General features: G+C 43.4%; 1 protein-coding gene across 5 annotated transcripts in view; it reads left to right on the forward strand.

The window, feature by feature from the left end:
- Nucleotides 1–12,381, forward strand: part of RALGPS2 (Ral GEF with PH domain and SH3 binding motif 2) — a 133,457-nt gene extending 121,076 nt beyond the window's left edge. For 4 of the 5 annotated variants that reach the window (XM_069981121.1, XM_069981123.1, XM_069981122.1 and 1 more), the window contains 5 exons: nt 3,884–3,989; nt 5,768–5,860; nt 7,684–7,789; nt 9,138–9,229; nt 9,311–12,381. In XM_069981121.1, the coding sequence (XP_069837222.1) occupies nt 3,884–3,989; nt 5,768–5,860; nt 7,684–7,789; nt 9,138–9,229; nt 9,311–9,340 (427 nt within the window). In that variant the 3' untranslated portion in view covers nt 9,341–12,381. Of the gene's footprint in view, nt 1–2,667; nt 2,749–3,883; nt 3,990–5,767; nt 5,861–7,683; nt 7,790–9,137; nt 9,230–9,310 lie in introns of all 5 variants that reach the window. The other variant, XM_069981125.1, reaches the window with a different exon arrangement.
- The last annotated feature ends 2,096 nt before the right edge of the window (nt 12,382–14,477 follow it).

Below are 14,477 nucleotides of genomic sequence, written 5' to 3' on the forward strand. Positions count from 1 at the left end.
ACTCCTTTCCCAATCATTCCCAGCTGCCCCAGCCCCCCTCCATCACCCCCAGTCGCCCTCCATCACCCCCAGTCGCCCTCCATCACCCAAAGTCCCCCTCCATCACCCCCAGTCACCCCCAGTCGCCCTCCATCACCCCCACTCCTCCTTCAGTCACCCCCAGTCGCCCTCCATCACCCCCAGTCCCCCTTCAGTCACCCCCAGTCGCCCTCCATCACCCCCACTCCTCCTTCAGTCGCCCTCCATCACCCCCACTCCTCCTTCAGTCACCCCCAGTCGCCCTCCATCACCCCCACTCCTCCTTCAGTCGCCCTCCATCACCCCCACTCCTCCTTCAGTCACCCCCACTCCTCCTTCAGTCACCCCCAGTCGCCCTCTATCACCCCCACTCCTCCTTCAGTCACCCCCAGTCGCCCTCCATCACCCCCACTCCTCCTTCAGTCACCCCCAGTCGCCCTCCATCACCCCCACTCCTCCTTCAGTCACCCCCAGTCGCCCTCCATCACCCCCACTCCTCCTTCAGTCACCCCCAGTCGCCCTCCATCACCCCCACTCCTCCTTCAGTAACCCCCAGTCGCCCTCCGTCACCCCCAGTCGCCCTCCGTCGCCCCCAGTTGCCCTCCGTCACCCCCAGTCGCCCTCCGTCACCCCCAGTCGCCCTCCGTCACCCCCTAGCTGCCCATCTATACCTGTACTACTACTACACCCCTCATCTATACCTGTACTACTACTACACCCCTCATCTATACCTGTACTACCACACCCCTCATCTATACCTGTACTACTACTACACCCCTCATCTATACCTGTACTACTACTACACCCCTCATCTGTACCTGTACTACTACCACACCCCTCATCTATACCTGTACTACCACACCCCTCATCTATACCTGTACTACCACACCCATCATCTTTACCTGTACTACTACTACTACTACTACACCCCTCATCTATACCTGTACTACCACACCCCTCATCTATACCTGTACTACTACAGCCCTCATCTGTACCTGTACTACCACACCCCTCATCTTTACCTGTACTACTACTACACCCCTCATCTATACCTGTACTACTACTACACCCCTCATCTGTACCTGTACTACTACTACTACACTCCTCATCTATACCTGTACTACTACTACTACTACATCCCTCATCTGTACCTGTACTACTACACCCCTCATCTTTACCTGTACTACTACTACTACTACACCCCTTATCCACTATACCTCCACTACTAAACACACAAAGAAGATCTCCTATACTATATGGGGGCCCAGAATGGCACACAGGGAGCTTGTCTACTACAGGGGAGCACTGTTACAGTGAGAAGCAATACAGTTGTCTCAAATGTCATTAAAATAGTATCTGATGCTGCAAGGACAAAACTATGTTGTTTATTTAGCAAAAAGGAAAAAAAAATCGAGATTTAAATCGAGAATCGTCCAAAATTTTAAAAAAATCGAGATTTTATTTTTTGGCCATATCGCCCAGCTCTATGCCAGAACCTTAGTGTCTGCATGAGAAAAGGTCCTGGCAGCAGTGTGTTCCTCTCTCCTGTTGACGCACACATACATCTAAGTCTGTTTGTAGTGGAGTCAGGAAAAAGACTTGTTGGCCGTCTTATGGGTATGTGTTATCCAGCGTTCTATTTTGGACATTGGGATGAGTAAGTAGTCCGTCCTTCCTACATACCCCGCAGATGTGTGGTGCAGCTCCGAGATGATAGGGGGCAGTATGGCTGCCGGTGTCTGATACTGACCTACTGGGCTGTTTGGAGAAGAACTCTTGCAGACTTATCTGATGAAACCACGTCCTGCTATCGGCAAATAATAATGCAGCTACAACAATGAGATATTTGAAGTGACAACACCATTCCCTTTGTACTGGTTTCAATTCACTTCCCATAGCATCTTGCGAAGCCTCAGTGTTTAGGATTTCGTCTGTAGCTCACTGTTATTAATGGTCCCTGTCATTGAGGTTACTGTGAAGGTGCAGAGCTGCTGACAGCCGACTTAGTCTTAGCATTTGTCATGTTATAAGTGACTGTTGGACGATCAGATGCAGAACATTGAAGACATGATCCCTGGTTACTATATGAGGTCAGCACAGTGAATCAATTCTTACAATAAAGTCTGACAAGGTTTAGAAAACTGTTATCGCTGTCCATCTTAAATCCAAATAAACAGTTGCCGATTCTTCATTGTGTTCTACTGATTAAATGTATTGAAAGTTTTTCTTTTAAAATTCTGATGGTTGCCCTTGGAAACAGACAAGTTTGCTCGCCCTCTGCTGTCAGACATGTGACCCAACTGGTGCCATATGAGTTTCCACATTGCATTTCTCACTAGTAACATGCAGGGATGTGAATTTTGACAATGAATATAGATTAAAATAACATGTAACAAGCTTGTTGACTGTTTCCTTTAGCTACAAGAAGAATTGTCATTGCAGTAACAATGTGTTATTTATATGGTTCATGCAGGATTGCAGTGTTCATGTAGAGGTTGTGAATACATCCCTGCCTGCTATATAAAGGTTCTTTTCATGTAAAAACATAATAGATTAATTGGTAAAAGGAGGTATAAAATGTCAGCATGCTGTATGGTAAGAGATGGTAGAGGAGCTGTGTGTGAGATGTCGGTGCTCCTTCCTTTGTAGGAGACCACACGCTCTGCTCTCTATGCGCAGACTCAGGATTTCGTCCCTTACTCGGAGCTGCGTTCAGCTGCGCAGTTCCAGGCAAGTTTTATTCAGTGCACAATATCCATATCTATTAACAAGGATTGTGACTAGCATTGTGCATTGTTGGTTCACCAGTAACACCGACTAAGATGCCATTTCTATTAACCTTTCTAAGAGCATTTCCACCCATACAACCCTCCATTAGTTTTTGGCTTGTCCTCTTCCGTCTGGTTGTTAGGTCATGTTCACATACTGCAGAAATATCGCATGCAAAAAATTTTGTACTGGACCAAAGCAGCAGCAAAAAGCACCTGTATTCACAGTGTATATGGGATTCCGATGCCATGCAGTAACAGTGACTATTGCCCCAATAGAATACATTTTACTGTTACTTGTTTATATCTGTGTTGTCCTTCCTTTACAAAAGTGACAACCAAAAAAAAGGCTGCCGATACAGACCCAGACTTAGCCCATGAGTACTGATCCCCTGTCCTGGGAAAGCTTACTAACATTCACTATGGGGTAGGGATTTCCAAGATTGCCTACTGTCCCTTCTGGAAATTTTTTCTTACATTTAACAACTTGATTGGATTATTCCAAGACCTGATTTTCCAGATTTTAAGTGGAAATGCTCCTTTTTGCTGAGGTTTTGTTTCTAATTTATTTTTACAACCTATCATTCAAGAAAGAGAATGGACGCGGGGTCACATGACATCAGCCCTGCCCATAGCCTCCGCTCAGGGTATCATTCGGGATGGTGCTAGAAGATACATCATTCATGGTTCTGACCTTTCCTTGCTGTTCATATGGAAAGAAGATCTTTAGTTTCTTATGAAGGCATGTCCGTATCTACAGCTGGACCCAAACTGGTGCCAGATGGGTTATATATTTATCTCGGCTAGAATCGGGTGAAGGGCTCATTGTACTGATGTCATGTGACCTTATTCGAGGTGTCTGATCTCGTTTTACGATTTGGTTTGTTCCCGGTGTGTTGTGTATGGAAGTGTGCCAGTGACACACATCAAGTATAGTATGTGTTTGATGTCTGTCCCGCGCAGATGCCTGACCTAGCAAGTTTCCTTTCCACCGGCTTCTGCTGTGTTCCACAATAGTCATCTAGGGAGCAGACATCCGGTGACAGTGACTGATAGAGACAAAATCTGCAGGGATAACATGGTGTCTCTCTTTACAGCTCTGCCGATTCAACGGAACTAGCGGTTCATTTGTATCCCGGCGCAGTGACCATACAGGGGGTCCTACGAAGGAAGACTTTGTTAAAAGAAGGCAAAAAGCCGACAGTAAGACACATACATTGCATTCGTAATAATCAAATTTAAAAAATATGAATCACACATTTACTGGCCACTGCCTACTGATGTCCCGGCAGTATTGTGTAGATGCTTCACCAATGCATGTGTAGTAATACCGTGTTATTCTGCGTCAGAGCGCCACCTAGGGATAGGATACAAGGTGGTATCCCCAAACACATTACTGGCATGTTGTACACAGAAACTAAAGACTCTATAGGGATTAGTAAAATGAAGGGTCAGGATTGCCTTTATGGGTTCTGCGAAGTCTTTATTCTTAGAAGAAACCTGGTTTATTTTTCTAAAGGTTTATGAATTCTGGAATTTGGGTAAATAGGAATCCTAAAGATAGAAAGTAAAATATTCTTTAGAAGTTGAACTTTACAGGGGTTGTCCAGTGAAAACCTTTTTCTTTCGGATCAACTGATATCAGAAAGTTTATATAGATTTGTAATTTACTTCTATATAAAAATCTCAAGTATTCCTATACTTATCAGCTGCTGTATGTCCTGCAGGAAATGTTTTATTTTTAGTCTGACACAGGGCTCTCTGCTGACATCTTTGGCCGAGACAGGAACTCTGTCTCTGTTTTCTATGAACCCCCATAGAAAACCTTTCCTGCTCTGGACAGTTCCTGTCTCGGCCAGAGATGTCAGCAGAGAGCACTGTGTCAGACTGAAAATAAATCATTTCCTTCAGGACATACAGCAGCTCATTAGTATGGGAAGACTTGAGATTTTTAAATAGAAGTAAATTACATATCTATATAGCTTTCTGACATCAGTGGATTTGAAAGAAAAAGATTTTTGCTGGACAACCCCTTTAATGATTGTGAAGTATTAGTCGTCTATCATGGCTGTTCTTCCTTCTACCAATACTAGAATCTCTTGAAGCTTTACTGTTACTTTAAGGGGTTATCCAGAGTTAGGGGTTATTTTACAAAAACAGCACTACCCCTGTCTCCAGGTTGTGTCTGGTATTACAATTTAGCTACATTCACTTCAATGGAACTGACCTGCAAAACATGCCCTGAGGACAAGAGTGGTATTGTGTATGGAAGAAGCAGCCATGTTTGTTAGCCTGGATAACCCCCTTTTAAAAAAGAAAATTCAATGTCAGTCAGGAGCTTGGTTTTGGTCGAGGTCTTAAGCCCCTATTACACGAGGCAATGCAGAGAGCAAACAAGCGCCAAACCTGTCAGGTCAGCGCTCGCTTGCTCCTCGTTTTCCGTTCCCTGCCGGCACTATTTGGTCTGCTGCCGCCGCTCCTGTTGCTCGGTGTGACGGCAGCAGATTGTTGCTATCTTAGCTATTTGTCTTTTAACATATTGAAAGACAACAATCAGCCGACATTGCGCAGTTGGCTGACCGTTGTCTTCTATTACACCAGACGATCATTGGCTGAATACAGCCGATAATCTTTTCGTCTAATAGGGTCTCTAGTGCTGAGGCCCACAATTATCGCTAGCTACAGCCAGGAGAAGCGTGCACTGTGCGTTTCACTCCCTGGCTAGCTGTTTGATTCGACTCAATGCAACCGTGAGATCAAGTGACCAGCTGAGAAAGAAGTGCCCAACCACTCCTTTCTCCCAGCCTTCTAACCCTTATAGATGATGCATGGCCAGACAGGATAACTGGGATACAATTTAGCAGCATTGGTGAGAGAACTTCTGCATAGATATGTTAAACCTCCAGGATATTACTCTCCTGTCTTATTGTTTCTCCCAGATACATTGGATTATTAGTTGTAATGTATACTGTTCTCTGCAGGTTGCATCCTGGACCAAATACTGGGCAGTATTGTGCGGCACACAGCTCATCTACTATGCAGCAAAATCCATAAAAGCCACAGAGAGGAAACATGTAAGTGGTAATATGTCTGGTCATCTGTACTGTGTCTTCTTCCAGCTTGCAGAATCTGGGTGTCATAAAATCCTGCACAAAAAGCTTCACAGCCTCTATATGTGATGCCTGTGCTGGGCTACACAGAGTGCCAGAGAAGGGGCTGCCAGTATGCTGGGACATCCCTATCTCACTAGTATTAGTCATTGCTGTAGCCATTTTATAGGGCAGGACAGTACATGGCCAGGTCACAGTGTGTGTAGGGGGACAGCTGGAATCAGGTCTTGAGATGGCGCTAGAGAGACAAGTCTGTCTTCTGGAGGAGGGCTAATTTGTATAAATTTTTTCCCATTGACTGCAGGCCAGATAGATGTCTGCATAAGAAGAACCAGAACCCTTGAGGCAGAACACTGCCAGTTCCTGCTGTATATATGGGGTCTTCTTATTTCCGACAATGATCCCTGCAGGGTCTGTCTTTTTAGGTTACAGATTCTCCTGTTGTGTAGAAGACAACCTGTGGCCTTTCTCCCATCTTAGTGCAGGATATTGTGTTATCCTGGCTGGGCAATGACCTGGCCTCACATCAGTTTATTTCCCTTGTCTGGGACAATGCATTTTTAGTCATGTCTGTTCTTAATAAAAACTGATCATGTGGAAATGTTCTGTATCCGAGAACAAAGCACGGAGTGATTGGTGTGTTTAGAGTAATGATGATTAAAGCGGGTGAAGGATACAATCCATGTAGACCGTAAGGCACATGGTATTCTCTATGTGATTGCTGGCAGGGAATGGCGGCTCATTCTGGGGCCATATTCCTTGTATCCCACCAGTCTGTGCGTTGTTAGCTGCTGTTGGGTGTAGTAGTAGTATACATAGGTTTAACACCCAGTGGCAAGAATTGTCTGTGAAGGTAACCCAGCTGGTGTTCTGGATGTATTACAGTAGGGTAGTGGTAGCTGTTACATAGAAAGTCCAAAAAAGAATGTGTATGTATGTGCGTGTGTGTATGTATATATATATATATATATATATGTATGTATGTGTGTGTGTGTGTATGTATATATATATATATATATATATATATATAGTGTGTGTGTGTGTGTGTGTGTGTGTGTGTATATATATATATATAATATATATATATATATATAATATGTGTGTGTGTATATATATATATATATATATATATATATATAATGTGTGTGTAAAATATATTAACAAGTAGTAAACGTTCCTGGTTATTTACTTCCTGTGTTACAGTTGTTCTCAGGTATTGTCTCAGATTTCCTATATATTGGTGATTCGGTCTCTCAGTATCTTACAGAATACACTGAACTATATAAACATTTTACTTTCTCACAATAACTATCACTGTGGAGTATATATGTTATGAGCATGACACGCTGTATATCTTACAGGATTATATATGGCTTGTTAAGCTTTTCTGTGGATTTACCAGCGATGACAGTCGCCCTGATACATGATACATATATGTGTTTATAGATTGCTCTAAGCCCCTGAGAACATTAAGAATGCAATATGTTCCTGTTTATGGCACAAAACGGGGGGAAAGGACCATCTTCCCATTTCATTTAGAAAAGTTATAGAGATGCAGTCATTTTTACTGTCCGTCCCATTGACTTCAGTGTAGTGAATAAGGATAGTGACTGACAAGGAACATGTAATAATGGATGGGTTCCCTGAGCTGCAGTATAAAGTATGGGGGTGGGCTGATCGCACTGCAGTCATGTCAGTCCTCAGTACAGTGTAACACTTGTCATATACTGTACATATACTTCATTATGGATGCTGATTTATACATATATACTTCTGTATTTCTTCAGTTCAAGTCCACATCAACAAAAAACATCTCTGTAGTGGGCTGGATGGTGGTGATGGCTGATGACGCGGAGCATCCGGACATTTTTCTACTAACAGACTCTGAGAAGGGTAAGTCCAGGCCTCGCTTAACAAGGGGGATTTTAAAAAAATTATTATTGACATGCCTAGGATTGTAGATAATACTTATTCAGACATTGGGGGGTCCTCAAGAGTAAAGTAGTCGCCGCTAGTGGGAAACATCCTCTGTAATTATGCTTCTCTGGGCATGATTAATAATAATAATAGCGCACACAGATTCCGCAGCACTTTACATAGTTTCGCCAATTATTGCTCCCTGTCCCCAATAGGGCTCACAATCTAAATCCACCTATCTGTATGTTTTGGTTGAGGGAGGAAACCGGAGTACACGAAGGAAACCCACGCAAACACTGAGAGAACATACAAACTCTTTGCAGATGTTGCCCTTGGTGGGATTTGAACCCAGGACTCCAGCGCTGCAAGGCTACAGTGCTACCCACTGAGCCACCGTGATTGCCTCTGTAGGAGCCGGCAGAGGGACCATCCCCGGGCAATGATGCTCCCAGAGAGGCGGGATTACAGAGGATGTTTTCTGCCAGCGGTACTTCGCTGCTGAGGACCACCCAGTTGTCTAGTTAATTATAATTTACATTAAGTGGAAGCTCTATAGAGTTAATTTTTTAGAAAATTGTGTTACGCTGATACCGAGCTCTGTTACGCTGATAAAGAGCTCAACTAAAGGTTGTATTAGACAGCTCAACACACACCATGGACAGAGCCTATAACACAGCTTGATAATCATGCGGCCAGGGCTGCATGGACATTGCTAGCGATGTCCATGCAGCCCTTTGCTTTAATCAGCTGTCAGCACACATCACCTATTAGACAGAGAGATGTGCGGCAGGCAGGCGATGATATTGACATATTGAAAAACTGTGATCAGTCGACAAGCGAGTGTTGCTGTCTCTATTACACGGGAAGATATGTCTGATCGCTTTGTGTAATAAGGCCTTTAGCAATGCAAACTCCATCTCCCATGTAATGATTAGTGGGGGTCTGAACACCCAGAACCCCCACAGATGAAAACTTTTGACGTCTCTCTCTTTTAAAAGGAGAGGAAAGCAAGAGGCACCTTCTAGGTCAGGGATGGGGGGGAACCTTCGGCCCTCCAGCTGTCCATGTATGATGGCAATTGTAGTTTTGAAACAGCTGGAGAGCCGAAGGTTCCCCATCTCTGCATGGGATACGTCATGGTTATCAGACCAGGCAAAGCGTGGGTTCCAAGCCTAGCCGCCTGTGCACAATGACCTTCCAGCTGTTAATAATGCTGCCCATTCTACTCACAAGCAGCACTATCAGCACTTGTGTCTTTTTGTATCATCCTATTTTAAGTGTGTAAGATGGTTGTCTTCATTACATTGTTCTTTCTATCTTACAGGAAACTCTTACAAATTCCAGGCAGGAAACCGTGTGAACGCCATGTTGTGGTTCAAACACCTAAGTGCAGCCTGCCAAAGTAACAGGCAACAGGTGGGGACCCTGTTATATATCATTATATATGTCTAATCCAAGCCCAGGCAAACATGTTATAGCTTTTCTTTTATTGAACAGGTCCCTGCCAACCTGATGACATTCGAGTGAGCCTCCCAGTGTTTTACCTGAGACCGAGTCTCATCTTATTGTGCATCAGACACGAGGGGAAAGGCGATGGATGAGCCTGGACATTTATGACGCACCCTTGCTTGTCGATGGGCGATAGCAGCAGCAGCAGCACCTTAAAGCAATGAATAAAACAGATCTAGTTTTAGCACTGACAGCAAAGAGGAGTACGATAGTCTTTGCACCACTACGTCCGTTACTGCCCCCTGCGTGGGTGAAGGCGCACTCCTGCAGCTGTGGACAGGATCAGCCATGGACCTCATATTGAGATAGTCTATGTACATATATATTTTTTTTTCTTGTTCACGGAACCAATCTGTGCAAACCACTGCCTTAAAGACAAACTAAAAAAAAAATGTGAGTGTTGAAACGTAACACCAAATAGTGTGCACGTGCGAGTCTGAGCGGATTCACGGGAGTGTATTCACTGTAGTCCTTTGTGACTGTTTTTGTTTAGCTTTTATCAATTGTCAAACTCACTGGTTACGGGGAAGGAAGCGTTGGACCTTTTTTGGGGTTATTTCTTTATATTTTATCCTGTACATATGAACACACTGGGGTTTTCTATTAGAAGACTAGGTAAGACTACAGATAGAAAGGACAGTGTTACTGTAGGGGTAGGGTAGGCTATGGTTCGGCCGGCATTCACTGGTGTTGGTGAAGGGGTGTCGCTCATGCGGCTTAGGTCAGTTTGGTTGGGCAGAGGCTTCCTTATATCCACCTTGTGTTTTAGAGAGGTTTAGATATTGTGCTGCACCCTTATCGGTGAGTGGCTGTACTAGTCTATGCTTAAGACACAATCGAGTCCTGCAAAGCCAGCAGTATTAATTTTTAAATTAATTTTTATGGACTTTTTGTTTTTTTAATATTTTTTTTTTTTTATTGTAAAAAAAAAAGAAAAGTTAGTTGTACAGCCATGTGGTTGATAATGATTCTGTCTATAGCTTTGTCACTATGTAGTGGTGCCTTTGCTTCATTCTCTTAATTCAACTTGGCCTCCATATAGCTCAACCTATCGGCTTTTGCAAACTCTGCGGCAGCCAAGTGTATTGCACCTGACAGCGTTACTCCCAGGCAGCCATCTAGCCTTCGGCTTTATTGGACATGCTGACAGTTTTTGGATTGTACTATAGAAATGATCCCCCAACATTGGGCCATCCTACATATGAAATGCATAAAAAGCTATCGGCTGAACACTATAAGGCTGAATGTACACAATATTTGATGCAGCTCTTTGGGCCAAAACCAGAAGTGGATCCCATCCTTTGTGGAAACTGTAATTGCACTCTTCAAAAGAACGCGATGTGTGAAACCAGCCATTTAGGCCGCGTCCTTCAGTGGCCATGCAGTGTTACACATAACCCCAACAACACTGCATTGCCATTGGGGCATGTAATAGAGCAGTGCAGATTAAGGAGACTTAAATTCCCAGTAGCTGTTACAAACAAGAAATCTGTGAGCTGTATATCATGCCTGGAGCTGCAGACAGGGTCAGGTAAAATATATATTTTTTTTTACAATCTTAAAGGAGAAGTCCGGCAAAATTTTTTTATTAAAGTATTGTATTGCCCCCCCCCCCCCCCAATAAGTTAATAAGTTATACAAATCTCCAACATACACTTATTATGGGAAATGCTTATAAAGTGTTTTTCCCTGCACTTACTACTGCATCAAGGCTTCACTTCCTGGATTAACATGGTGACGTCACTTCCTGGATTAACATGGTGACGTCACTTCCTGGATTAACATGGTGACGTCACTTCCTAGATAACATGGTGACGTCACTTCCTGGATTAACATGGTGACGTCACTTCCTAGATAACATGGTGATGTCACGACTCCCAGAGCTGTGCGGGCTGTGGCTGCTGGAGAGGATGATGGCAGGGGGATACTCAGTTGTCCCTCCAGTGCCCTGTGTCCCTCAGTGTCCCCCTGCCATCATCCTCTCCAGCAGCCACAGCCTGCACAGCTCTGGGAGTCGGGTCGTGACATCACCGCTTTACAGGTATCGTTTTACAGGTACCATCAGACAGGTATCATTTGTTTTATCCTCCCTATCAGCTATCTGCCCATGTCTGCAGCCTCCAGCATAAGCTGACAAATTCCATTTCAAACCTATCCATTCTCTGCATGATGCTAGTCTGTAAATGATGACTGCTCTTCTGTGACTGTGTACATACACGGCCAGTGCCCCAATGATGATGATATAATTGTAGTCATTGTCTGAAGATACACAACCCAGAAATATCTCAACTAGCAATGAACTAAGGGTACGTTTACACCGAGAGATTTATCTGTCAGATTTCTGAAGACAAAGTCAGGAATGGATTTGAAAAGAGGAGAAATCTCAGTCTTTCCTTTATGACCTGTTCCATGTTTATAGTCTGTTCCTGGCTTTGGCTTCTCAAATCTGTCAGATAAATCTGAGTAAATGCACCATAAGTGGCGCCTATTTGCAGTCAATTAAGGGGAGGCCAAAGCGATGGGTTTTGCCAATCCTAGCAGTAGGTCACCTATGTTTGACATCAAAATCCGAAGTTACTATCCCCATGTCTAAGGAGTCTAGTAATCCAAGAAATAGCTTAGTAACAGTACTCGGTAGGCAGAATGGATGTCAACCCAGATGTGAGTCATTTCACATATATGATCGCATTCTACTGTGGTACAACTGCCTGGAATCCATGTTGTCGTAAGGCCCTATTACATGAAGCAGTTATCAGCTGTATTTGGCCCATTACCGGTCATTATGGCTTTATGTAATAAAAGATCAGCCGACATGCACAATGTCAGCTGATTGTTGTCTTTCACCCCCCACACTTAAGTTTTAGATTGCAAAGTATCCCTGTGTCCTAAAGTCATGTCAAAAGGTTTGATCTGTCAGGGACTTGGGTTTTCAGGCCCTTACCCATTAGAGCCAGAAGAAGCACTTAGCTAAGCACTTCTTCCTGACTCACTGTGATCTCTGTATCACTGCAGGAAATCGGATCCATAGACTTACAATCAAGCCCCAGACTGATCAAACTTTTTTTTTTTTAAAGTGATAGTGCCCACTTAATATAACAGTTACTGGGTTTATAAGCCATGTAGACGTAGGTAGCTGCCTCATACAATCCTATAGTATAGGATTTTCTTTTATAGTTGGGGATTTTTTTTCTCTAGTGACATCAGATGTCCCCCCACATTATTGTGACTCATACGTCATGTTTGTGCTTACATGATGTGAATTACATGTACTTTAATAACTAATACAGCAAAATTATTTTGTTTGTACATTTGTATATAGTTATACTGAGTATATATATATTTTTTTTTGTTTGCTGGATGACCTCTTTGGATAAGTGAGTGAAGCAAACGCCACATATTCTTTTTGCTTTATTTTTATTATCTTCCTATGTTTATGTTCTTTCATGCGATTATTACACCTTATGTGCAAATGACTGGTACATAACAGGTCGCGGGTAAAAAGCCCTTTAAACCGAAAAGGGTGATTGTTTTTTGTTATTGGAAGCGCCACTTCTTGCCACATTGAGATGATACATGTACCATGAAAGCGTTGTTTTGTCGGAGCCTCAACCTGTTTGTATATTGCACAGGCCCCATGCGGTGAACTTTGATAGACATACTGGGGGAGATTTATCAAACATGGTGTAAAGTGAGACTGGCCCAGTTGCCCCTAGCAACCAATCAGATTCCACCTTTCATTCCTCACGGACTCTTTAGAAAATGAAAGGTGGAATCTGATTGGTTGCTAGGGGCAACTGAGCCAGTTTCACTTTACACCATGTTTGATAAATCTCCCCCGGTACAGTGTAGTTTCTGCCTTATGGTTGACATTCAGCACTTATTAGTACAACTATTTAAACATTCTGCCGGCTTACCATGTGATCCGGTCAGTTTTATTAAAGAGGAATCCCACCCAAAACCTAAAACTCTCATGTCTATGGACTGTGTTTGAGATTGACGTTATAGAGATTCTTTAGGATTAGAAAGCATAGCTATTTCTTTTCAAAAACCGTGCAACTGTGGTATTGCAGCCCAGTTCTTCTGAACTGAATGTAGTGGAGTTTTAATACTATAGACAACCTGGGGACAGGTCTGGCACCGTTTTTGGAAGAAAGTAGTGTCCCTGTCACTTTAAAAACTTTTGATACATCACACAGTCTAAAGTTCTGATTAGCGGGCTCTGGGTGTTAGATTATTGGAGCCGGGAGAAGCACATGGCTGAGCACTTCACTCCCCGGCTAACTGCCTTTTACACTTCAGTACAGGAGATCATCTTCATTGTAAGTCTGTGGAGCTCAACTTCTGCAGCGAGCTTGGGACGGGAGCACTCCATGTGCTGTTTCTGACTCTAAACACCCAGAACCCCACTCATCAAAACTTTTGATGTGTCTTTGTGGTCTGTGAGGTTTTTTTTTTTTTTTGGTTTTTTTTTACGTGACAGGGACACTTATGAATGTCTTTCTCGTAATAGGATTTTGTAGTAGTGGTCTTATGTGGAAGAACCACCTTTATAAGCCTACTCAGGCACGTTGAGGGAAGCGCGCCCAATGTTTCTTCACCTCCTCCTTTTGGAAAGGTTTTCTGTCTTCCCTTTAGATGAATTCAAAAGCAAATCGGAAACTATAGGCATCATAACTAGGCTATGTTCTTAGGTTTTGGGTGAAATTCTCCCTTAGGCCAGGGCTACACTGTGACTTTTTGTAGTGCTGCAAGATTGGTGTTAGCCACTGACTGTAAGCTGCAGTCCATGAGATTCTATACAACTCCGTGGATTGCTTTGCTTTGGACTGTCTGTCTTGCTAAATGGTTAAAATCAGTCTTGTAATGCCCCAGAAAGTCACAGTTTAGCCCTGGCCATGTACTAGAACAATTAAATGTTACTATTTCCACATCCATCCTACAATAGACCTCGGCAGGCAGGCAGTTCATATGCGTCAGACCTGTCTCGACCACTTTACTCTCAGGAACAATATTAACCCATAACCCAGCAGGTAAGTCAGTAAATGCCATATTTCAGCCATAAGCAATTCACGATTTTGTGATATTTAGGGCAGCACAATCCATAAAGAAAGGTTTACTAAGGAAATGGGAATTATTTAGCTGTAAGACAGCCAGG

This window comes from Dendropsophus ebraccatus, chromosome 8 (genome assembly GCF_027789765.1).
Source record: "Dendropsophus ebraccatus isolate aDenEbr1 chromosome 8, aDenEbr1.pat, whole genome shotgun sequence".
NCBI lineage: Eukaryota > Metazoa > Chordata > Amphibia > Anura > Hylidae > Dendropsophus > Dendropsophus ebraccatus.